Source organism: Miniopterus schreibersii (assembly GCF_964146895.1).
Source record: "Miniopterus schreibersii genome assembly, chromosome: 19".
Lineage (NCBI taxonomy): Eukaryota > Metazoa > Chordata > Mammalia > Chiroptera > Miniopteridae > Miniopterus > Miniopterus schreibersii.
In genome coordinates this window covers 19,079,326-19,106,200 of record NC_138119.1, presented here as the reverse complement: position 1 = coordinate 19,106,200, position 26,875 = coordinate 19,079,326, and the positions used below count along the sequence as shown (strand labels likewise).

General features: G+C 44.6%; 1 protein-coding gene across 1 annotated transcript; it reads left to right on the top strand.

Moving 5' to 3' along the window:
• Window positions 1-3,800: 3,800 nt before the first annotated feature.
• Window positions 3,801-26,875, top strand: LOC308549355 (quinone oxidoreductase-like protein 2; the record flags this gene model as incomplete). Its single annotated transcript, XM_081121894.1, is given in 12 exon segments — window positions 3,801-3,810; window positions 7,540-7,700; window positions 9,767-9,863; window positions 11,150-11,208; window positions 11,676-11,742; window positions 12,527-12,635; window positions 13,475-13,556; window positions 17,181-17,349; window positions 17,352-17,361; window positions 19,731-19,949; window positions 22,587-22,818; window positions 26,810-26,875. Coding segments are annotated over 12 exon segments (1,281 nt in total).

The following is a 26,875-nucleotide window of genomic DNA, read 5'->3' as shown; positions in this document are numbered from 1 at the left end:
AGATGCAGAGGAATCACCATGAAAACGAAAGGAAGGCACTGTGTATATTTGGAGGTGGAGGAGAGAGTGAGATGAGAGGCCATGAGACAATGGTTAGGAAAGACCTCACAAATCAGAAGACTGAGCAAGAATTTGAAGAAAAAAAGAGAGTTCACTTAGAGAAAGTAGGGTGATTGAAAGAACTGTCAACAAAAATTCCCCAAAAGAATATTAGAAAATGGAGAAACTTTGAACAGTGTGCAAAACATGAGACGCAGCCCCCAATGGAAAGGGAAGGTGTGCTCCACCAAGACAAAGGGCAGGTCCCCCTTACAGAGAAAGTTCCATCCTAGGTTTCTAATTGGTCCAATTTTATGCAAATTTGGTTTTCAAATTTGCAGTTATGATTGGTCCAAATCTTGCAGTTCTGATTGGTTGGTAACATGTGTTCTGATTGGTCATTATAAAGCAATTCTGATTGGTCAGCATAGATGCAAATGAAGATATATGTAGTTGTGCAGTTTTGATTAGATCGGGCAGGTCTCTGTCCGTTGGTCGAAAGACAAAACCAAGGCTTGCCTGCAGTGGTTGATTTAGGCCCCTAAACAAGTGGGTTATAGTGCAGGGAAGGCCAGAGTTTATTCTGAGGTTCTTCCCAGTGTACAGAATACACGAGGAGCCCCTGTCAACAAATGGCCTCTAGACTGTTAATATTTATAACATTTGGGCCTTCGGTTGACCACAGGGAGTTCATCTCAATAGATAAATTCCTTTTCCAGGTTTACATCAAATGAATCTTTCTTCTCAGGGTCCATAGAAACCTGGCTGACAACATTAAAGGGGTGCCAGATGATGATGAATCTTTGGACAAGGCTGAGAAGGAGTGGGCTAGAAAGTAGGGGACTCAGCAGAGACTGGCTTCAAATGCTGGAGAAGCCAACGGCGATGGGGACTGACAAGCATCCACTGGACTGGGCAAACGGGCGGTCACTGGTGACTTCAGCAAGAACAATTTCAGTGGTTTTTCGTGGGAAATCACAGTGGGAAGTGAATGGAAGGAAAGCAAGGAAGCTAATGAGCATATTCTTAACCTTCAGTAGACTTTGCTGTGGGGAGGAGACAAATTAGGTGTTGGCTGGAGGGGGATGAGGGATTGAAGGAATTATCTTTCTTGTTTCTGTTTATGACTGAAACTTGGGCATCATTTTATACTACAGAGGAGGCAGTGGAGTGGGAGGAGTTCATTTAAAGGAGAGATGGGATTAAATGGGTTTAATTCCTACCTTGTGGAGTCCTTTAGAGATTAAATGAGAGCCCCCCAGGCAAACCCTTTTTGTAAACTGATACACGTGTGTGAATATGCTTACCCTGCTATTGAAATAGAACCTGCAAGCATCACAAGGCATTTGAGCTCACTTATCACTTTGTTTCTGAGATAAGCAAATCTCCCTCTCCATAGCTTTTCTGTGCGCCCTGCTTTCCTATTTCCTCTTGTCATCACTTTAGACTTAGGGCCCAAGAATGAATTGAGCCCTCCTTGACATTTCTTCCTGCCAAACAGCACAACTAACCAGCTCCCCTAGATCACAACAGGAAGCTGGGGTTGGTAAGTGAGAAGCGATTAAGGAAGGAACAAAAGCTTCCTCATTGTTAGGAGCTGGGACACACATCCAGACTCTTGGAAGCTTGTTTTGTCAGTATATTAGCTTTTCATCAGATAAGCCTGGAGCCACACAGGCTATGAAGTAGACTGTCCCCTCACAGACACCAGTGGCCTCTTTTCCATCTCAGTTCATGAGCTGCATGTCCCACCAGGGCAGAGATTTTTCTCTGTATTGTTCACGGCTGTATCCACAGTGACTAGAACAGTGTCCAGCACATGTGTTAAGTGAATGAATTCACCCATTTATTCATCCTTCCATTGACTCAATCAAAATGGGTATATACTATGGGACAGCTACGAAGCTCATCCTAGATAAACAGAGATAACTAATACTTGTTATCATTTAAAAAATGTATATTCTGTGCCAGGCACTTTACATACATTAGCTGGTGTAATCACAATCAGGCAGACAGACTCAGAAGTCCCTTAGTTGAGGATGCATGGCTGGAGAGCGGTGAAGCTGGAATTTGTAACTGCCCGATTCCAAAACAGATGCTCTTTCTGCACCACCACCTGCTTCTGCAGCCTCACTCCCTCGCTGTAACTCAAACCACAACTTCAGTTATAACTGGCCACGTGCAGTTCCTTGAACATGCCACGTTCTCTCTCCTTTTCCTGGGACAAACTCAGCTGTCTGGTTAATTCTTCCTCATCGGGAGGTTTTCTTGAAATGATGCTCTCCAAATGGACTAGGTTGAGCTCTGCACTCTCACAGCCCCCTTTTGCAGCCTCTGTCACAGGACAGATCCCAGGCATTTTAGATGCCTATTTGTGAGTCTCTCCCTACTAGATGATGAGAGGTTCAAGGACAGGGACTGACTTCATAAAAGCTGCCATTTATTGAGTGCTTCCATGTACTCACCGACCTTGCTTAATTCTCAGCCATCATCTGAGATGGGTATTATCATGCTTGTTTTATAGATGAGATAATAAAAGCACAGAGAGGTTAAAATAAATAATTTTCCTAAGGTCACAATGAGTAAGTGGCTAAACCAGGAATGGAATATAGAAATATCTGATTCCAATGCCCAAATTCTTTTCACTTCATCAAATCCACCTCCAGTGTTCACAGTTTAGCTGCTGAAATAAACAGATAAACACCACCTGAACAATGAGATGAGCGAGCGAATACAGGTTTACACAAAGTTCTTTGGGGGAACATATGGAAAGGGAGAATTTGTTCTCTCTGGAGGATATGGGGTTGGAAGGGCTTCATAAAGTTGCCAGAATGCTTGGGACCTTGTAAACTGGGTCAAAGGTGAAAAATAGATCCCTGCCTCAAATACTGGTGGTTGGTTTTGGGGGCCACAGCAGCCGTTGCCGAGGTCACCACTGCTTCCAAATTGGTCCATCTGGATGCTAAGAATTTAGCCCAAATGCCTGCATGTACCTGCTCAAGTCATGATTGGTTACTAGGCAACCCAGTCAGCAATTGTTTCATTAAAGTCTTGCGTTCGTGTGTGTATGTGTGTGTAAACTACTTGATATAATCATAATTTTCATCTTACACACTATACTTTAAATTGAAATGAAATCAGTACATTTTCAAGCTCCCAGCTACATGGACTAGGGTGGTAACTCCTAATTATGTGTTAGCATCTCTTCCTGCTCTCGTCTCTTAACTGCGCAAGTGTTGCTGGAGGCTGCTTTCTCAGTATTCTCTTCTTCAGGGAATTCACCTATATTTGAGGCTTGAACTACTGTAAAATGCCTATAAAATTAATCTTAAAACTCCAAGCAAAGCATGGCTTTGAAATGTATGGTACAATACCTTCTTTGTCTGCTCCAGAGAGCGTTTGTGAGGAAGGCACAGTGGGCGGCCGGATGCGGACCTCGCTGGGGCTCTGGCATCAGGCAATGAGGAAACTTCTGAACTGCTCCATTTCCTAGCTGCGTGGCCTTGGGCAGGTTACTTAACCTCCTTCCAGCCTCCGTTCCTGATGTATAAAAGAGTGAAAATCATAGCATCCTAGTTAGAGGATGATTGTGAGGACTGATGAAATAATGCAAAAGCACAGAGTGACTGGCTTGCTCTGAGTTGCCAGAAAGTGCTAGTTGCAGTGATTTTTATTACTCTCGTCTTTGGCAGTATGAAGCAATTTAGGTGACAGTGATTTGAAACCTTTGAAGTGCTAAGAAAATGTGAAATATTATTATCATGCATAACGGTGAGTGAAATCCAAAGACGTGAATAACGTATCAGGAAAGCCAGGTCCTAATGGTCCTCCTGCCACTAAGCCTCGGTGTGACCTTGGGCCAGGCTCTCTGTGAGCCTCCACTTTCTACTTGTAAATGAAGCGGTTTGATTAGATTATTTTTGGGGTGTGGGGGAGCAGGGTTTTCAATAACTTCATTTTTTATTTCTATTTAAAAATTTTTCAATTGCAATTTGATTAGATTATCTTGGAGCTTCACCCCAGCTCTGAAATGCTATGATTTGATTCTAGGTTGGAGCAAATAAGTGATGGGGCAAATTTTACAGGTTCCTTGGAATAGAATAGGTGAACACGTACTACATATATCAGTGGCCAAAGCTCATCTCCGAGGTTGACAAAAGTTAACCCCAAGAAAGAGCAATCTGGGGGAATTCAACGGAAAGGCAAATTGCTCCCACATACCTCAGAAATCTTGGACGACAGGACTGTGGCGGAAGAAAATAACTTTTATCTATAATAGCAACACAGGAGTCCCCTCTTATCCGCAGTTTCGCTTTCTGTGGCTTTAGTTACCTGCAGTCAGCTGCAGCTCTGAGTATTGGACTGAAATCTTGCGTTGTCTTGCTCTGTTCCGCCCATATCAGAACCACCCCCTTGTCCCGTGACCCCAAGCTGCGGATGCTCCCCGCTCCCCGTTAGTGACTTAGTGGCCTTCTAGGTTATGCTGTATTGCAGTGGCAAATTGCGTTCACTTACTAAAGGCCCCAAAGTGCAAGAGTGGCGGTGCTGGCGGTTCGGGTATGTCAAGGAGAAGCCAGCTGTGTGGTTTCAGGCATCCACTGGGGCGGGGGGTGTGTGTGTGTCTTACAACATATTCCCCACAAAGAAAGGGGCACTACTGTACCAGCCGGAAGAAAGGCCAGATTATGCCCAGCAGGAAAGTGGGCGCAAGAGCCCTTAAGATTTTGGATGTGGCTTTGGAGGGTGATGTGCTGGCAGCTCGCCCGGCTTGCTTCCATCCGAGTACCTGCTCTGCTCTGCAGATGTGCTGGTAAACCGGGCCCCTGACAGTCTGTTCTGCAGTTGCTGACAAACCGGTGGCTAACGCGTTTAACTGTGAGAAATGCTCGTGCGTTTTCTGCATATTCCTGTGCGGTGCTTACATGTCTTGTCTGTCTATTATTCTCTGAAGACATAGCGGCTCGCTACTCAGCTTTGGGTCGCTTCTCCAGCCGCAGACCCCGCAGCTTCTGGATGTTAAATATTCTCTCTTGGCGTGACTTGCCGCAGAAGGAAGCGTGTCTGTCTGTCACTCTTTTGCTTCCTAATGGGCCCTGGAACTGGTTCGCAGGGCAGTTAGTGATTCTTTCTCTTTCTTTCCAGAAGACCGATCAGTTCACATTTTAGCTGCTTGGTCTTAATCTTCCTCAGGACTCAAATTCTATCCTTTCTGTCCACTTTTCCACTTTCCTCCCCAATAAAACAAAGTAACCAGAAATGATAAGAAAAACTAGACAGTAGGATGTGGCGGCAGGACTTTGAGGGAGAGGCTAAATATTTCTTTTGCTACTATAGCAACTACTATTAAGTGCCTTGTCACTTACCTTTGAAGCTCTTTGGAAATGCGAAAGCTATTTTGCATATATTGTTAAGTGTTGAAAATCACCTCAATTACCTAAGATACTTTCATCTTCCTCTAAGACTCTTCTTAAAGGGACTTTAACTGTTTTCTTCAGATATCATTATAAATGTAGAATGCTGTATTGATAGATTTCTCCAAACTCACCGATTCTCATATTCCCTGAGAATGACAAGGACATTATGAAGACTACAATAGAAAAAATTTCCATAAAAATACTTAATCAAAAGCAAAAGACTTGATGCTTAAAGATACTTCCAATTATCTGGAAGATAACGAAGGGCTCATTCAACAATTCATGGGAGAAGCATGCATTAAATTCCTGAAAGTGTCATATTGTGCAAAGTGCTGCAAACATAAGGAGATTAAGAAATGGTTGCTGCTGTCAAGGAGTGCCACTAAAAATCGCTTGCTCTACACAGAGGACAATGTGGGGAGGGCCTGGGGTGGGGGTGGGGGAGAGGTAGGAGGGGTCAATGGGGGAAAAAAGGGGAAATCTGTAATACTTTCAACAATAAAAATAAATTTAAAGAAAAAAACTGCTTCCTTTATATCTTGTATAAATACCTAATATTTTACAAAACATTTTCCACATATAACAACTAATTTTTACCCTCAGTACAATCAATCCTGGTTTCATCCTTCATAAACTTGAGATTTCTTATTGCTCACTGTTATTTGGCAACCAGAATGTTCATTTTGATGAAAATAATGTTAGTATTTCTCCATTATTGCTGGTTTGATTTCATGTGTCTAATGACTAAGAGTTTACAAAGCGTCTTAACAGAAATAATTGTTTTTTCATCTTCTCACCGTCTAGACCTTGTTCCTCCTCAGAGAGGGACTAAAATGACTTTTCAAATTCCCCGAGTACTCTTATGATGACAGTGGGGACCTGGTTCTTGGATTTCTTTCCCACCAAAGCCTGTGGGCCATAATCTTAGAAGTTCATTCCTCTTTCATATTAGTTCTCTGTTTTCCCTCTATTCCACTCCTGATCATTCCTTCCAGGTCATTTGCTATCTTGCACTGTTGTTTCTATCAAAAAAAGAAAAAAAGAAAAAGAAACAATTTAGTAATTTGGGGATTATCTTACCCAAGGCGTTTGCTTTATGGAGGAGACAACTGTGGCCCACAGCTACCAGGTGTCAATGCCAAAGCCACACAAATAGATGGTAGAGCTGGGTTTTAAACCTGAGAGGCTATATGCTGACCAGATGCCTTTCAAAGACATCATGCTCCCTTTAAAGCTACCTATCAAATGAGACCTACTTCCCAGGATAAAATGTGCTTCTCTCACATTGCCAGTATATAGATATTTGGTTACGGTTGCAACAGAGGTCTACCCAGTTTTGTAATATTTCACAGATTATATTGTTATGTTTTCAGTTTTTCCAGAGTGTACCTGGTCATGTAGATATTATATGATCACTGAATCAGTTATTGAGCATTCACCTTGTGCCAGGCATAATACAGGCATCGAAACTATGGCCGACCAGGTTTTGGCCTGACTAACTGGAAATATTCTTGGGATTTGTGTAGGCTCGTTCCATATTGGATTACTAGTAACCATAGAGTTTTAGTGCAAAGGGTCCTAATGTGAGAAAATTGGTAACAGGAACTGAACGCTAAGAAGGCATTGAATGCAGGCATTAAAGCCTTCACCTATGCATTTAGGATTTCGCACGTGCATTGGACCCAAGAACCACTAATTAAGAGCCGCCAAGTGTGGTTTTAAAGGTCTCCTGAACTTGCTACAAAAATGCCAACAAACGGGTAATCTCTGGTAATAGATTTCCTTTCCCGGGTTTCTTGCCTTTGCACTGGCCGCCTCCTCCAGGAAGCCCGCGGGACGGAGGAACGAGCGCGCGGGGTGGGCGCCTGCGCACGGGGCGGGCGGGCTGGCCCCGGGCGCGTCGGGGCCGCGGCCTCGGGCGGGTCGCGGGGCGCGGCCGGGGCGGGGCTGGCGCCGTCCCCTTTCCTGCGGCGCAGCCACCCCTCCCCTCTCGAGACCCCCCGCGGGGAGCCGTGGCGTCGACGTTTTGGGGACGGTGCTTCCTTCGAGGGTGGCTCTTAAGATGCGACCCCTACTCTTCCCTGAGCGCCAGAAGGCGGCGCACGGGTCACCCGGGTGTCCCAGCTCCTGTCCCGCGTTGCAGGCGGGCCTGGCCGGCGGACGCCACGACCCGCGGCGCTGGGCGCGGGCTGGAAGCAGCCCCCGGCCGTCGCGGAGGTCGCCCCCCGCCCTGTCCGGCCTCACGAGGTAGGGTGACTGGCTTGTCCCCAGGACCTCTGAACACCCTTTCACGGTCCCCTCGGCCACCAAACGCCCACTGCAGGTGCCACCCTGGCTTGAATTCCCCAGCGCGCAGCTAGGGGGCGACGGGGACCCTGGAGCCAAACGGGCCTGGGCTCCGTGGGCCCCTTCAGGGTTCACAGAACGCCCAGAAGGCCTGCAGAAGGATCGTTCCCCAAAACCACAAATGGAGGCCTCTTCCCGAAGGCCCGGAGTCGTTGCCTTAGAAACCTTGCATTCTGATTTGCACACTATTTTGCATTAACCACCTGCAGGTTGTTGATTTCACACAGACAAGTGGACCCCAGCCTTGGCTCTCTTCCGTGTCAGCATCTTACTCTCCACCCTCCCGCCTCCCCTAAACCAGCCTGGCAGCCTCCTGTATTTCCATCGGAATATGTGCCTTATGCCCGCCCCTGGTGTACTGCAGGGGTTTGGGATTTAGGGTCGTGGCCATCTCCAGTGAAAAGTGGAAGTCACTTTGGCCTTGTGGGTTGACCACTCTGGTGACACAATGTCAGCTGGCGTGGAGAATGAGAACCTCTGACGAGCTGCAGCAGGCAGTGAGCTTCAGTGTGAGGGACCACTGGTGAGAGGGAGAAATGTGGCTCCAGTCCTGAGTGTCCCTAACAGGGACCCTTTGGCTAAATGGATTATTTGAGTGAGCACCCGATGGCAGCCACTTGGTTTCCTGGGACTCAGGTGCTGAAAGAAGTTCATCCTTGAATCATCCTTGCATCAAGTTGGAGTGGCTTGAGGTCATGTGTGTGCTGCACATGTTAACAATTTATGTGTCGTGCACACAATGTGCGCAGGCTGAAGCCTGGACTCCTTTGTTCTTTTATTTGCCCCCGACACTGCCTTGAAAGGGATTAACTCATGAGAGCTGGGACTATGTGAGTTTACCCACCATTAAATCCCCATAGTCTGGAATGGTGCCTGGCACCTGGCAGATCCTGAAAATATTGTTGAATGAATGCATTTTGTCAATAAAAAGGTCTTCTCAACAATGTGGCCACCTCTGTACTAAAATGGAAATTTAAACAAAACAAATAAATGAATGTTACCGATTCTGTCTCTCGACCTTTGTTCCCTCCTGTGATTCCAAGCCCTGTTGAGATGGGTTGTTCTGTGACAGTAGTGCTTGTTAAAGCAGCTTGCTGGGCTTTGTCCTCAGAGTTTCTGATTTAGTAGGTCATTGGTGGGGCCTGAGAATTTGAATTTTTAAGCAGTTCCCAGGTGATAGTAATGTTGGTGGTCTAGGGGACCACATTGAGAAGAACTGGCTTACAAGGTCTAGAGAAACTGCTGGCTACACTGCTGCAGGTGTGCCTTGGCTCCAGTGCTATTATAAAACACAGAAGCTGGTGATCTGGAACTAGCCTCCAGGATGATTCCTGATTCCCAAGACAGCTGATCACGTTACTCTCCTGCTTAAAATCCTTTAATGGCTTCCCATTACTCCTTCTGTGGAGACAAAGATGCAATAATAAAGCCTACAAACTCTTAGGTGGTGTGGGCTCCACTCTCTAATACCATCTCTCTCTTCTTTGTGCTCTAGGCTAGCTGGCTTTTCTTTTGTCCCCACCACTGGGCCTTTGCACATGTCATTGCTTTTGACAGTGCCAGGCTTCTTCCCCTATTTTGAATAGCTAACTTTTAGCTGTTCTTAGTTCAAGTGCTATTTTCTAAAGGATTTATCCTGACTCCCCCAAAAGGTCAAGTCCCCCCATTGTATGCTTTCATATCAAGTCCCCCCATTGTATGCTTTCATAACACCACATATTTCTATTTTTAACATTTTGTGTAGGAGTTATAATTTAACGCATAAATACAAATATTTGGTTTAATATCTGTCTTCTCTACCATATTTTTTGCTCCATGAAGGCAGGAATCTTGTCCATATTGCCTCATGATTGTATACTGGGGCTTAGTTTGGCACCTGGCATATTGTAGGTATTCAGTAAATATTTTGGCGTAATTCAGTTATTGTCTCCACGGATGTGTACTGCTTTGCTCTATTTCCTTTACAGGTCAGAGTTGATGTCCATTTCTGTGGCATTAACTTTGCTGATATTTTGGTTTGCTGTGGTCAGTATCAGGAAAGGCCTCGTCTCCCCTTCACACCTGGTGAGTATGAAGGGGCCAAGTGACTGCTACAGGGAAAGAAGACACAATTTTCAGAACTATGTGCTTCACCTCAGACTCTACCCTGGTAGTGCTTGCCCACTGTCAGTCACGTCTCAGACATGTCAGCCTCACCACTAATTAGAAGCACTAGATTGTGAGTCCCTTGGGGGAAATTTCTGTGACTGTGTTACCCTCATTATATCTCCCAGTTTAGCATTGTAACTGGCTTGTAGCAGATGCTCAATAAATACTTTAAAAATGAGTAAATGAACAAATGAATGTCCACATATCATTATGCTCATCAGAATTCTGATCCCAGTGATCATTGGTCCTGGTCATTTCCTTTTATTCCTTAACATTGCCTCAGTTTTGTTTTCTGCAGCTAAAACTCTTGGTCTTTACAAAAACATTCCCAAAGAAACCTAATACCAAAGGATCAGAAAGAAGAAAGTTTATACATTTCTAGCAGTCCATTGTCTGATTTTCATTATGACCAATGTGATTACATTTAGATCCTAAAAATGTGGACAAGTGACTGATTTTTGTTGTTGAAATTTATTTAAACAGATATAAGTATAGCCCAGTATGTATATGGTACATGTATTTTCTGTACAGAAATGTACTGTTAAGGACATAGTGATTGCAAAATTGTTGCTGTGTTTTGGCCTTAGGGTGTTTGGTTGTGCCTCAGCAGCTGGAACCGTCTCCCTCTGTTTGTGTTTGCTGAAATGCTGGGGAGAGGGAAGATGTCATGCTCAATTGAGTTATTTCTCTGGCAGCTCAAGTGGGAAATGTATGATCATTAGATTCAGAAATTTCAGAGGTGGAAGAGGAAAGGGCAGACAACAGCAGTTCATCCATTTGAGCCAAGTATTATATGAATAAATATGGTTCATGTCCTTGAGGGCCTCACAGTCCAGAAGAGGAGACATGGCAACAGGTAAATACATCGTAATTGGGGTGCTGTAGGAGCCCAAGTCCTCAGTGATCAGGGTCAGAAGTACTTGTGTACCTGGGCTTCTCTGTGCTTTTGCCCATTCTTGGTAAGCATGGGGCTACTATAGCCTTTCAGGTTGTGATCATGAACATCTTAAGTTCACTTGCCTGTGATTTGGGTATAACACTCTCCCCGCCCCCGCCAACCCCGCCTTCCCTGGGTGGGTGGGGGAGGCACTTAAACCCTCTCAGTTCCAGAAAGATGGTGGGATGGCCTGTGGATCAGGATTTTCTCACCTCCATGCTGCTGGGCTTTATAGATAACCTAATCTTAAAACAATTTGTTTTAGGAATGGAGTTTTCTGGAACAGTTTTGGAGACAGGCACAGAAGTCGGCACAGTTAAAGAGGTAAACTCATTGAAACCTAGGGAATCGATGTGTATGTAGCATTGAGAAAGGTGCCAACTCATTTGTAGCCAAAGGGTCTTGTGTCTCCTGGCCTCTGCCAGGAAACTGAGATGGAGGGGGGAGAGACAAATTCTGAATTGGGGGAAGGCAGGCAGTAGAAGTGCCTGGCTTCATTAAACTTTAATTACTAATAAACGGTCTTTAGTGGCTAAAAGGGTAGAAAATTCTCAAGTTTCAGCCTCTTGTGAAAGAAATTAACACTGGGATTCTAATTCATATCCAAATTCATATTCTTTGTCCAAAATATGCTCAGATTGGCTTGGTGTCCTGGTGGGGGTATTGAGAAAAAGGCTGAATTATTTACTAAACATTAACTCTAAATAGATAATTAGGGCAAACCTGGGGGCCTTACGGAATCAGAAACAAAGACACACCTGAACCTACCCTCAATGATATTTTCCCTTCAGGGAGACCGAGTTATTGGCTTTAGCGGCTTTAATGGCATGGCTGAAGAACGCATCACTGATCAGAAGGCGTCCCTACCTCTCAATATCAATGTCTAGGCATTTAAAAAATTTCCTTTCTTTTCTTTAATTTTCACCTATCCCTCTTTCCTCATTTCCCTCTACCCCTTTTTCTTTGTATTTGTTTGGTAATACCTTGTTTCTCAGCCAAGAACTTCTTTCTTTCAAATGCTAAACCCCTTTTCTATATTAATGCGACAGCCCTTGCACAGAACTTTCTTTGTGTGGAGTGGTTTGATGAAGAAGCATTTTGTTCTCTGAGTCCTGGAAGCAATGGGCGGGCTCTCCAGTTGGACCACAGTTAGATAGTTTTGGTAGAAAAACTGGTTGGGGGCATTGAGATGGATGTAATGGGTTTCTCTCCCACCTGAGGCTTGTGGAAGAGATGACCCTGGGCCTGGAGCCAGCCGGTGGCCAGATCTGGTTGTGCGGGTTGTGAATGGTGCCCCCTAGTGGAGAACAGTACACATTTCCCCCTCAGGTTTATAGAGGTAAAATTTACATAACACCCAGTTGGCTCATTATACAGTAGAGCGGTCAGTGTTCCATTCTCCCAAAGTTTGTTGGTTCCTTCCTGAGCAGGTGCAACTTTAGGATTTTTGAAGACGGATGCACCCAAGTCTTGAACTTGGCCACAGGTTGCTTGGTTGTGACTTCTACTCGGTTCGGTTCCTGCCATGTTTCCCTTTGTAAATCAGTCACTCAATCAAATCGTAATATATACTGAGCAGCCTTTATGAACAGGTACTTATGGAATCAGAGCAAACCCTAAGTTACTGTTACCTCTTTTATAGGCGTGTGGCAGAGTCCACAGAGGGTCCCCCTCCGAGAAGCTGCTGCCCTGCCCGAATCTTACGGTACTGCTGTTATAGCCCTGGAGCATCGGGCATGTGTCCGGCCTGGGTAAGGACTGTGCAGACAACAGAGAGTAGACAGGACCCTTCCCTGATATCAGAAGTGCCCAAGGCCTACCCCTCCCTCTCCCTTGCCTGGCCTTCAGGTCATGTTCAGGCTGTCTAAGGAAAGGCCAAAGAAAGTAGTGACTCGAGGTTGGAGTTTGGTGACAGTGGGAATATCCTTTTGTCTGAGAGGGAGTGGTAGATTGTGAACTTGGCCGGTATGAATTTGGAGAAATATCCCTCTCAAATCTGACCACTCTGGATATTACCTTCTAGAAAACCTGTATGTTTTGAGAGCTGGTTTATTTAACTTCCTTCTGGTTTTAATGGAGGCCTGTGGTATTTGTTTCTGTGAGGCTTGGTTGGATGGATTTAACTGGGATACTTTAAACGCAGAGGTGCTGAAGTTTCCCACTTCACCTGGGGTTTACCTGTTGCCTTCTGCTCTTTTCAGAAGGCCCCAGAACCACCCCAGAGGGATGAGCTTAGTGGACCAGTGGACACCACGTGATCACCACCTTCTAAAACTCAGCAGTGTTTAGTATGAGAATGATTTAGGACAGAATTTCTGAAGCAGAAATTGAGTGCTAGCTCAAAGGAAGAGGCTATCTAGAGATATTAAGGAATATTTCTCCTGGGAGGTTTTCAAAACTGGACCAAATTAGCACCGATCTAGCTACCACCCAGCCTGAAAAGCTGGAGAACAGATGCAAATAAAGGGCTGAGTGAAATGGTCTCTAAGTTGTCTTCTTGCTCTAAAATGTCCTGGTTTCAAAATGTTCGTGAGATCATATTGCTGGATGCTTTTTGGTTTCTGAAGTGGCGTTCGTCTCTGTGGCACAGAGAAACTGTTCCGGTGATGGCAGCAGCCGGAGCCACAGGCCTTGCAGTGATAGACGTGGCAACAAATGTTCTCCAGGCCAAGGTATTTGTATGTTAGATTCTCCACTTAAACAAACTGTACCGCAAAACAGGGTTTTCAAACATGGAATATATTCATTGATATAGTAAAAACCACGGGCAAGGCACTGGGGATGCAAAGTCACCTACAGCAGAGCTTTGCCGACTCTTTGCTTGTGGACTAGTGAGGGGCCCTAGGAGTAAGTCACTGGTCCTTCCAGTTACTGGAACCTGTAAAGGTCTGACTCGCTTCACAGCCTCTGCAGATGCTGTTCCCTCCACCTGCGATGCTCTGAACTGTCCCCCCCACTCCCCTTGCTTCAAATTTAAATTCAGATGCCACTTTTTAGGGAATTATCCTTTGTCCCTCAGGAGATGTTAACCCCCTACCCCCACTATGTGTGTCTGGCCTCATGGCATCCTACGCTTCCCATTCAGAGTATACACCTTACACCTCTTAGTGTATGCTTAATGCTTTACCTGTGTCACTGTTAGATTAACGTCTCTCTCCCACTGGACTGGACTCCTCTTGAAGACAGGGACAGTGTCTGTTTGGCTCATGATTGCAGTTCCAGTGCCTGGCATGGTGCCTAGACCACAGTAGGCACTCAATAACTATTTCTTGAATGAATGAATGAATGAATGAATGAATGAATGAACAAATGAAAGAAAGTGGGTCTCAGAGAAGGACGGTTTCTTGGAGAAGGTGGACATTTAAGCTGAGGTTTTGAAGGACTGGTAGCAGTTGAATAGAGGAAGAAGTTGGAAGTGAAGGCCATTTTAGTGGTGGGAGGACCTATTTGAAGACAGAATTAGGAACTAACATAATGCATTTAGGGAACTGCAAATAGCATCTGTGGAGCAGAGGATCTGTGTGGGGAATGGTGGAAAATGACCCCATAGAGATGGGCAGAGGTTAGATCAGGAGGTGCTGGAGGGTTTGAACATTGATTGGAACTAGTAAGAGTGTTAAGTAGGGAAGTGATATGATCATCTTTGAATTTGCAAAGTTCTCTCTGGTAGCAGTGGGATGAGGGATGGGGCAAGGTCAGGGATGGTCCGAAGGCAGTAGGGCAGACTCTTGAAGCAATCCCAGCCAGAGGCGATGCTTCTGAGCCAGGGCAGTGGAGGTGGTGAATTGAGAGATACTAAAGTGGAAGAAAATTGAGAATTTGGTCACTGGGGAGCATTCTAATATAGTTGAAGGAACAAGGACTTTGAAGGTAGCCTGGCCTAGGTTCCTGTTCTAGCTCTGCCTTGAGCTTAATCATTTCAGTTTCCTCATTGGTAAAATAATGTTTTCCTTATAAGGTTGTTGTGGGAGTATTGAAATTACACATGCTATGTGCCCGTTAGAAGGCATGGCATGTTGGTAAGAATCTCTTAAAAAAGGATCCTGTTGTTATTATTAGGCTTTAAGTGGGAAGGAACAAACTAGGTTAATTTGTGGATTTGCCGTTTGTTGGGATTGAGAACACAGGAGGACATGGCGAGTTCAGTTTTGGAAGTTGTTGAGTGTGAGGTTCCCATGGAGCATGCAATTGGGGTATCCAGAAGGTGCCAGGACCTACAGGCTTGGAGATAATTGGATTGGTCTGGAATTTCTGCAGGTGATATCTCTCCTTCTCACATGAAGTTCCTTTGGGAAGGACGTGTGAGTTCTGAAAGCAATCTTAGATACCAGGAGGCTCCTTGTGGATATTAACACATTTCATGTCAAAAACAAGGGCTTTTAGCACCTCTCTTAGCAGGGAAACCAAACTTAGTCAAATTGTCTAGAATCAGTGACTGTTAAGATTTCTAGGAAGACAAAATTACACCATTTGTTTTAAGTAGTTACAGGAGGTTAAGTAGGGAGAAAAAAAATTCAATTCAGATATTAAAATTAATCTAAGCACCAATAATGGTTTTACACAAAAGCAAACAAAAATAAAAATAATGTCATCATGCCATCTACGTGGAGCAGGTCATTTTGGTAGCACCTTCCATTCACAGCATTTCATATTGCTTTCACAGCACCTCCACAGCTATTATCTAACCCTTAGTCCTCACAAAACCCCTGGGAGATGGGTAAAGTGTTTATTATCCCTATTTCACAGATAAAGAAAGTGAGGCACCAAGAGAGAAAGTGAGTCAGGGCAGGTCCCCCCGGGATTTAGTGACAGTCCTGGGATCAGAACCAGGGCCCGGACCTGGCCAGGTGTTACTCATGGGGCTCTGTGTGCTGATAGCCCTCCGTCACCTGCAGCTATTTGAGGGTAGCTTTAAGTTTCAAACAGTTATGGGTGAGTTTGGAATCTTTTAAGGGCACTGATGTTCTTGGGTGTTTGTGTACGAGTTCTGAAAGTCACCTTGGGGCAAAAGTGCTCAGGCTGGTGGGTGCCGCCCAGTGATAAGGCACCTCTAGGTAATGCTTGAGTATTTGAAACTTTTCTGGAGACTTCCAAATCCCAGACATCCTCACAGTGTGCCCTGCAGCCATCACTGCCATCTTTGCCATGCCTTAGACATGGTTTCCTCCCAGGGTCATGGTTTCCTCCCAGGAGTGGAGAAGCATGGGCTTTGGAGTCAGGTAGCAATGGGCTTAAATAGGTGTTCTATCGCCTACTATCTGGTTGATCTTGGATTAATAACTTAACCTCTCTGGCTCTACATCTCCACCTATAGACTGGAAGTAATTATTCCTCCCCACAATGTTTTTACGAGGTTTAAATAGAGTAAGTGATTGCATATGTGTAACAATAGATTCAATTTATCCAACACTTTGTTTTTCGAGTGCTTTGTATACAGTGGTATTCCACTGAATTCTTAAATTCTTAATACATGGATGAGGTAACTGATGCTTAGAGAAGTAGGCAGGCAGTATAGAGGGGTTAAAAGCATGAACTCTGGAGATGGATTACATGGGTTTGGTTTCCAGTTCTGCCTCTCATTAGCTGGGTGACTTTGGGCAAGTTACTCAAGTTCTTTTGCCTCAGTTTCTTTATCTGGAAAATGGGGATAATAGTGTGCATATCGTTGAGTTATTAATATATAAAGCATTTAGAATAGTGCCTGGCACACAGTAAGTGCTATGTAAATGTTAGTTCTTACTACGTAATTTGTCTTAGGTAACATAGCAGTTAGTAGCAGGGCCCGGGATTTGAACTTCGATCTGTCCAACTTCAAGATCTTTCCAGTGAATCTTGTTTTACCCTTGATCGTGTAGATCGAGGTTGGATATTTCCCATTTGCACTTCTGGAACCCTCTATACTTCCCCATCACACTGCTGTATCTTGCTTCCTTGGCTCTAAGCTTGGTATTTAGCTTGTATCCTTACTACTTGACTTGTAGCAGGTGCTCAGTAAATGGTGGTTTTACTTTGCATTTGGAGAAGACTTACTGAGTGCCTCCTGAACCATCTCCCAGCTAGACCCATTGGGTTCCAGGATTCTTGGAAGTGTGAATCCCCTGGCCAGAGGGGCATGGAGGGGCCAGCGTAACAGTGCTGTGTGTTGGGCCTGCTGCCTTGGATTGAGGCGGATGCTAGGCCAGCAAGGTCACATTGGTTTCCTCGATTAGGGCCCTTCGGTTGCAGGTTGGGTGGGTGCCATGAGCCCCTCCGGGTACATATTCGGGAACCTCAGAGGCTTTGTGTTCTTTACGCAGGTAATAGCTGCCGCTGGAAGTGACGAGAAGTGCAAGCTGGCCATGCAGAGGGGGGCACAGTCCAGCGTGAACTGCAGTCAGGGCGGCCTGAGGGAGGCAGTGAGGAGGCTGGTGGGCAGTGGCGGGGTGAACGTGGTCATCGACGCCGTGGGAGGGGACATCTTCCTGGAGCCCTCCACAGGTGCGTCAAGGGTCTTTCCAGAGTGGGCTCGGCCTGGGGCTCTGCTGGATCCTTCCCTGACCTCTGCCTCCCTCCTGGCCTTGCATGTCTTTCATCTTCCTTGCTCACTTCTTCAGGCATTGGCACCAACCGAGGAGAACAGCTGAGTGGGGGCGTGGAAAGAACTAGAAGCAGAGGGAAAATCAGGAAATGCTTAAATATAGCAACAACAAAATATCCAGCTGGAAAATATCCAAGAAATGACTGCAGACTCTCTAGTTGGCAACATCAAATGCTTTGGAAATTATACATGTGTTCGATTCAGCTGTGCCGGCCCCTGCTAACTACTTTATGTCCACGGCGTAGGTAATTCTTGAGATCATTGTTTAGATGTTAAATGTGCACACTCTTTTGATCTTGCTGGTTTTTGAAGTAGCCAGCAAGCTAGGTATCTCTTTAATTTGTTTTATTTTTTTAAGAAAAACACTGGAGATTTAGTGGGACCAATTCTCATTCTGTTTTCAACCAGGGACTCCGGAGTGCTTTCTAATACGGGTTTTATTTCTTGTGTCAAGCTGGCAAGCACAATTTTGTGGTTCATCTCGGTTTAAGGTAGAAGAAACAGTAGTAAAGAGAGCAGCTTGCCCCCGGGGGGACCCAGTTGGTGCTACAGGCCCTGAGCATCCCTGTAGTGTGTCCGGGACTTGCTTGGAGAAGCAAAGGAGGGAATGTGCTAACTAAGTGGAGAGCCAGGGCAGAGAGCGGCTGTACTCACCCTTCGCTTGCCTTCTGGATAGTAGTGTTTTGACAACAGGCTTCTCATTTCCCTTCTAAAGAAGAAAAGCAAATCACCAAATCAACATACACATATTTCAAATCAAAGATGTTTACAAACTTTATTTTTATAACTCATTGCTTAACGTGCACTGTACGGTGCTTCTCACAATGAGCTGCAGGAAACTTGAGTGAATTTTTGTTGACTGTTCAAAACTCCCCAGAGAAGCACACAACTCACAGGTGTCCTAAGGTAAGAAAGTGTGTGCAAAGCAAACGGTGCTTCATTCAAGTGTCTGTCTTATTCCTGCTTCCTAAGTTCAAGGGCTGCAGGCTCAGTCGGCCCTGAGTACAGCATATGGAGTGATATTTGTTTACACCAAGTTTCCTTCCACAAAGTAGTGGAATAGTTGAACACACAGTCTTGATGCTGAGGTGGGCCCGCTTATAAAACTGCCTACTGCCTCGGCCCCCTGCTGTCTCGCTTATGGCTTATATTTATAGCTCCCTATTGAAGAATCCAAAGTGATACAAGATGGGTCACCCTGCCAGTTTGTTAGGTCAAGAGGAGTTTCTAGCTGGCGGTTTAAGACATGTTCCTTTTTTTAAATTAAAAAAAAAAAATTGTGGTAAAATAGATATAACCTAGTATTAATCATTTTAACCCTTTGTAAGGGTACAATTCAGTGGCATTGATGCCCTCGCAACATTGTGTAACCTTCCCTAACAAAATCTCTGTGCCTGTTAACACCTACCCCTTTCCCCCCGCCCCTGGCCCCGGGAACCTCTATTTTCCTTTTTGTCTCTATGAATTAATGTACATTGTTTTTTATTTTTTTATTCTTTTTTTTTTTTTTTTTTTTTTTTACTGTGGTAAAAATTTCATAACATGAATTTGCTATATTGACCATTTTGAGGGTACAGTTCAGTAGTGTTAAGCAGATTCACATTATTGTGAAACAGATCTCCAGAACTTTTCCATCCAGCAAATCTGAAATTCTGTACCCATTAAACAATAACTCCCCATTTCTCCCTGACCCAGCCCCTGGTGACCACCACTCTCCTTTCTGTTTCTCTGAATTTGACTACTTTAGACACTTAGGATAAATAGAATCATACAGTATTTGTCTTTTTGTAACTGGCTTATTTCACTTAGCATGATGTCCTTAAGGTTCATCCATGTGACAGAATTTCCTTCCCTTTTAAGGCTGAAGAATACTCCATTGTCAGGCATGTATACATTTTGTTAATCCATCCGTCCGGGGATGGACATTTGTGTTGCTTGCACCTCTTGGTTACTGTAGGTGCCGCTGCTGTGAGCACGGGCCTGCAGGCATCTCTCGGAGACCCAGCTTTCACCTGTTCCAGATACAGGTACACACCCGAGAGCGGGATGGCCGGTCATATGGGAACTCCGTAATTTTTTGAGGAACAGCCCTCCTGTTCTCCTTGGCAGTTGCGCCGTTTTGCAGTCCTGCCCGCAGAGCCTGAGGGCTGGAATTTCTCTGCCTCCTTGGCAGAGCCTCCTTTCCTCTCCCTGCCGTTCCTCAAACAGTTGCTGTCCTCCGGGGTGTGAGTGACCGCAGCAGCGAATGTCGTCTCCCCACTGCCCTCAGCCTGGCGTGGGAGGGCGGGATCGTGGTGGTGGGTTTTGCCCGAGGACACATAGCTTCTGTGCCGGCCAGTCTTCTGCTCCTGAGGACCGTCTCTGCCGCGGGGATGCGCTTTGGCCGACGGAACCCAGGCCGCCCCCTCTGCCCCAGGACCCTGCCCTCGGCCCCGGCGCTGCCAGGAGGGGCACCGGCCGCGCAGCCAGCGCTCGGTCAGCTGCGGAGGTGAGGTGCTCACAGGCCCGGGTGTGGCTAAGGCGGGGAAGCAGCCTGTGCCACGCCACCAACTAGCTCCTATAAGTCCGGATGCTGTAAGTCCTCCTTTTACAGAATGAACGCGTGAAAATGCAACCAGAGTAATGGGGTCTCGAAGGCTGGGGTGGCAGGATTTCTCCCGGTCCCTCTGCATTGTCCGCCCCGAGCCCAGTGAGCCACCTGGGAAGCGGGACCCGTGAGGGCCCTGCAGGTGGTGGGTTTCAGTGGCGCTCTCTGCGTCAGTGGTGTCCCCGGCCGAGGGGCGTGGGGGTCCTTTAGGAACTAACTTATCCGTGTTGATGTGAACTCTGAACTCCACAACATACCAGTCTAAGGCGGCAGCACTTAACCTAACCTTTGATTTTAGAGTACAGACACTTTAAAGTACAACCAGGTGCTCGGAGCTGGGGTCCTGTGAACAGAACACGAAATCCTGCCCGGCCTCACAAGACTGCAGTTCATCCGCCAGTCATTGTGGTTGATTTTGTCAAGCCCCCACCGTCCCGTTCATGTGGCGTACACGTCCTCCAAAGTGTAATTGGGCACATGTACATGCACATGCACATGCAGAACTGTGGTAAATGTGAATCTGTTAGCATTCACTGTGAAGTTTTGTTTTTTGGGGGGTTTTTGGCTTAATTTGTTCTAATGTTCAAAAAACTGTTTTGGTAACTCGTTAGCCATGGATGGAGGTGATGTTTTGTTCATATGCAGATTAGCGGAGCCCAAGCTGTCAGGCCAGACTTCCTTCCTCAGCAGCCTTCCAGTTATGTGTTTTTCCCATGATGGATGGGGCTTGTTGTTTCCAAACACTGTTGACTTTCTCATTTTCTTGGCGTGTCAGTCAAGAAGGTAGCGCTCAGTGCACTAGAGAGAACCTGAGTGGCCATCAGAACACTGGTTGGATTCTTCTAATTCCAGCTTTGGCTCACTCTGCTTGCACCTTTGTGGGAGTCCCCTCACCTTTCTGACCTTCAGTCAACAGGTCTCTAAAACTGAGGGTTAGACAATCCAGGAAGTTGCTTCTTAGAAACCTTATTTTGAATCTGAAGATTATCCATCCACCAGAGAATTATCTATGTGAAAGAACTATCTTACAGTTAAAACGACCAGGAGCCTTGAATTTTCCTGAGTAGTACCAGAATTTATATATTTTGTTCTTTTAAATTGAAGATGATTAAATGAATATATAATTAGTTTCACCTAATTTAAAGCCTGGTAATCTTTTTAATGTAAATCAGTTAACATATTGGCAAAAATTATTTATTGGAACCTGCTTAGGCTTGGCAAATGACCACTGTGTGTATGTGTATACTATCTATATTTGTCTGTATCTATCATCTATATCTATCTATCTATCTATCTATCTATCTATCTATCTATCTATCTATCTATCATCATCTATCGATCTAATCATTTATCTATCTCTGTACCTGTACCTATACCTATCTATATAGTACCAGAGATACTGGTACCTCCTAGCTTTTATTTTCTTCTGAGTCTGTGGACTCACAGATTTGACTTTGATAGTTGATATTAGTATGACCACACGCCATAGCCTTTTTAGTAGGCACAGGGTATGGACTTACATAGTGCTCTATTCTTCTCCTTCACCTACTTGGAATTATTTGACACCTGTCATTCCCATAGGGCATAAACTCCATGCAGGCCGGGGCCCGGCCGTGTGCTCTCTGCACCTCGGAGTCTCCAGATTCTGGCAGGGAACTCACATATCCACTGAACGACTGATTGAGCACATGGACATCCTGGCCCCACCACTTGACTGGCTACTGGCACATTACTTACATCTTTGTGCCTTATTTTCTTGTCTGTAATGGGAGCAGTAATAAACTCTACCTACTAGAGTATAAATCCTTATTTATGAGGATTAAATAAGATAATACATGTAAAAGCATAAGTCAAACACTTGTATATTTTTTAAAGCAAAATCTATAGCCATTACGCAGAGTGGAGCTTTTCAGTTCCCTGAAATGTAACACTTTTGTATTGACATTTCAGAGGGGCGGATTTGAGAGACAATCTTTAGGTTTTTGAATTTGAACTAGAATTTATTGTTTTCTGAAGGGTGGCGTCTGTGCCAATGCTATGATCATGAATTAGCCCTGTGGTCTGTTCAGAAGGTGGTATTCTTTAGATGTGCGTGTCTGCTTTCTGTAGAGAGCTGTCCACACATATCTTGACCTGACACGGTACTTAAACCTCGCAGATCTGAACTTGTTTGTTATATGAATGTCAGTCAAGATCACCACCCGAACAGATTTAATGGATAGAAATTGTTTAGTTGAAGTTTCCTGAGTGTGTCTGTGGAATAGTCTTAAAAATTAAATTGCTACTTTAGTTTAGATGGCGTATTAATTTTCACCCATTTTTGCAGTCCAGTTCCTGAGCCTCCCAGTCTCTGCCAGTCCTACCTGCTCCAGATCTTGTCCACATGTCACACTTTTCCAGTGATGCCTCATGCCAGTGTCCCTCCAGTCATGCACCCCAGACCTTGTCCCCAGGGCCTACCTCCTAACACCCTTTATTGTCTCGTGCTTTCCCGGGGTGAGGGCTGATCTTAGACGCCGCTTCCATTTCGCTCATCAGGGCAGGAGTTGCTGTAGCTCTGGTGCAGAGGTCTGAGCTGAAGGACCTGTTGAAGCGCTGGCCTCTGCACAAACTGGACCGCAACCCAGAATGTGGGGAGTTCACTCGGCAGGGCAAGCTTCGGCGGAGGGGGACGGGAGAGAGTGCTGCTTTACCTCCTCCGGCGGGCTGTTTCAGCCTGCAGTGGGTTCCATGCCGCCTCCCTGGAGAGGGCCCACGTGAGCAGCAACCAGTGCGTGTCCCCCTGAAGCTATGGCCAGTTCAGGATCGGGAACACACACCGTGTGGTTCCTCTCCTCTTTCCTCTATTCACTTTGTTTTCCCCCTCGCCTTGGCCTCCCTGGATGGCACGGAAGCATTAGGGCATATGTTCTTATTAGGCTCTGTTTTCTAAGGAACCCAGGCTGACTGACACTTAACTTTGAAAATTTACTTATTTTCATGTTTAATAATACATGGCTTAACTTTTTTTAAAGTCAGGTTTTTTGAGGCATAATTTACATATAGTAAAATCTGCTCTGAATTTTGACAAACATACATAGTCACACAACCACCCTACTATAATCAAGATATAGAATATTTTTGGCATTCCAAAAAGTTCCCTTGTGCCCCTTTATAATCATCCCCTTCTCCTGTCCTGGCAACCACAGATCTATTTTCTTTCCCTATAATTTTGCTTTTTGCAGATTGTCATATAAATGGAATCATACAATTCATAGCCTTTTGAGTCTGGCCTCTTCAGCTTTGCATAATGCTTCTGAGCTCCACTGTGCTTTTGCTTATGCTAATAGTTTGTTCTTTTTTATTGCTGAATAGTATTTCATTGTATGGATGTACCACAACTTGTTTCTTTGCTTATCAGTTACTGGGATATCTGATTATTTTCAATGTTTGGTGGGTCTAAGTAAATCTTCTATAAACATTCATGTTTGAGTTTTGTATATACTTTTTTTTTTCAAATTTTAGGACTGGGGGGATTTCTGAGTCATGTGGCAAGTGTATGTTTAGCTTTTTATTTTCAAATTTACACAGACATTTCGCTTTACTTACAGAGCAGGGTTCCCCCCCTCCCCACCCTCTCCAGTTTCCAGTGGTGGCTAGATAACATCATTAGATAAGAATGTCAGTTTAAAGAAATCAATGTGAAATCCTGCCAATAACTAGTGTTGATGTTAGAAGGGGCAAGCTTGACTATATTAGCAGCTCGCTCTCTAGGCCTCAGTTACTGAGAAGCAATTCGATTGCAGTCTCTGCAGCCCATGATTTTGAAGCCAAGGCCATTCCTATTGCATTCCGATGAAAGTCCACGGCACATAGGTTTTCTGTGTTTGTGTGTGTGTGTGTGTGCTCGTGCATTCTTGATTAGAAACTGATGCTCCAGCATCACTGTTTGTTTGAACATTTCAGGGTTTTGTTTGTACTGATTTGCCACTCTATGTTTAGCTTTTAATAACTACCAAACTGTTTATCAAAGTGGTTGTCTTATTTTGCATTCCCACCAACAATGTATGAGAGTTTTAGTTACTTTGCATCTGCCAGGATTTGTTGTTGTCAGTTGCTTTCTTTAATTATAGCCATTCTACTAGGTATGGAGTAGTATCTGATTGTGGGTTTAATTTGCATTTCTCTAATGAGTAATGATTCTGAGTATCTTTTCATATGCTCATTTGCCATCTGTATTTTTTTTGGTGAAATGCATTGATTGACTTTTAAAAGAAGATTCAGATCACCTTGTATCAGAACAATGATATGATGAATATAATTTAATGATGATGGTGTATCAGTATCTACATGTTTTTTACCTTTTAAAAACAATCCCACTCAGTCCCAGATATACTCATTCATTCAATGAGTTCATTTTATTCATCAGCATTCACTGGGTGCATTCTGTATGCCAATCAATAAGTAACACTTAAGGAATTTGTTTTTTATTTGGAAAGATCTCAGGACAGTGTTGTGATGGGGGAAGAGCTGGTTTCTAATGGGAAGCATGAATCGGCATAATATAACTAGGTTACTCTGATTATTCCTGCTTGATGAGCTACTTAAAAATTTCAACAGCAGAACCTAAAACAAAAGCAATATCCTCACCCTGCCCCCAAATTCCAGGTTGCATATCTGCAGAGACAAATTTAATTATGGCTTCGCCCACTGCAAGGCAGAGAACTGGGGTTCTGGGCACAGCCTGTGTGCCTGTCTGGGCGTCAGTAGGGAGACCCTCCCTCTCTGAGATGCAGCCTGTATAAGACGAGAGGAAAGTGGCCCCCGGCATCTGTCTGAATTAGCTATCAAAAGGCTCTGGTCTAACGCCCCACAGTTTGCCTCTCAGTCTCTCACTCGGAGCCTTATCACTCTTACTAAGCAATCCAGTCCTTAACATCACTGGTTGTCTGTTTTCCCAGCCCAGATAGAAACCACTGGGTGGGAAGGGACAGAGCTGGGTTATTTTTAGAAGCATCTACAGTCACAGCGGAAGTGGCAGCTGGACATAAAATTAACAAAATATCAAAACAGGAAGTAAAATAATGGATATTCAAAATTATGAGATTCCCAAGTCATGGAACAAAAAGGTTGTGCTTTCCCTCCAATATTATGATGGTTATGCTTTCCCCCCAAATTAGGCAAGTAGGTGCTACATTTTTATAAATCGTTGTGTGCAAAATCATTAAAAATATGCGTTGGCATCTGAAGTGACAATTTTTTGTTTACATTAGCTTTTTTTTGCAGGAGTTCCCTCATTTCTCTAGGATGCCAGGTGAAAAAAGTGTCATTATCTCTAATTATGCTTGTCTCCCCAAGTATTTTTGTTGTTGGGCTATGACAGGTCTCTGGGAACAAGTGACTTCCAGCTGACAGGGTGAGTGATGCAGCTGTGAGTCACCGGAGATGTATCTTGGAGTGATCGACAGGCAGGGATAAGTGTTTCAAACATCTTTCTCAGACCCCTTCCACCTCCTCTGGGGGCGGCTGAATTTGCGACAGGGCTTTGTAACAGGGCTCAAAGCCCCGAAAGACATGTTTTTGGCACTAGCCGCAGAGAGATTGCCACGACTGATTTGTTTCCCTGCTTTTTACTTACTTATTTTTCTTAGGCTTTTGGGGGAGCATTTCAAGGGGAAAGGGTTGCTTCATTGTAATTCTCATTTCAAAGCACGTTTTCAGCTTTTCGAGGCCCATCTTTTGCTTTTTGTCTGCATATTTACGGATGTCTGTATTTACTGTTCCCTTTATCTTCATTCCCCACCCTTTGGCCTTCGCTGAGTGGGTCTCAAGTTCCGTAAACAAATAGCAGCATAAGGTTGTGCTGTAGGTCTTACTCTGTTTCTGAGTTTTTCGTGCAGCTCTGTCTTTTAAAGACCCGCCTGTGCTGTGGCCCTGTAACCAGTTCATGACTTCCCACCGCAGGGCAGTGGTCTAGATCCCTTCCCTAGGATGAACGTCAGCGTTGACTTGGTCCCCTGCCACCGTAATCCCTTTTGCCTTTTACATTTAGATGTAAGATCCATTTTGAGTGAATATTTGTGAAAGATGTGAGGACAGTGTCTTGATTCATTTTTTGCATGTGGATGTCCAGGGGCTCCAGCACTATTTCTTGAAAAGACTCCCCTTTCTTCGTTGAACTGCCGGGGTTCCTTTGGCACGGGACCAGCTGACTGTGTTTGCATGGGCCTGCTTTGGGGCTCGCTAATCTGTTCCATTGATCTGTTTGTCTTTTCTTTCACCGGTACCACATTGTCTTGATTACTGTGGCTGCTTTTTAATTTATGTTTTATAACTTGTACTTCTAAAAAGGAGTTTGAGATAGATTGCAATTCCAGACACACTGGAAACAGGACAGTTCTAATAAAAAGATAAAAATTGTAAAATATTAAATTATGGACTCTTCTGCCAGTGGCTACATTTTTTGAAAAGCTAGAACACACAGATAGTACAGTAGCATAGGGACAGGCCTGAGGACTTCTTACTTGTTGTCATTTATCTGACAACATTGAAAATTATAGTTTAGACGAATAAATTCTGAGGTTGGGTTACTCTTAAATATTATTGTTTTCCTTTGAGTTTTTGTGATTATGTAGTTAGTATTACATAGTTAGCTATATACAGTTAACTGAAGATACATCTTAATACTTAAGCTATTTTAAGAATTCAACCAGCATCGAATGTTTGTTGAAATATGCATGCGTGCAAGTCTTTCTACATATTTTGGGATTTTTTTTTTTTAGGTCAGTGATGCCTTCATTGTTATGCAGCGCAAATCCACGGGCAAGGTGCTCATCTCCCTCAAATAA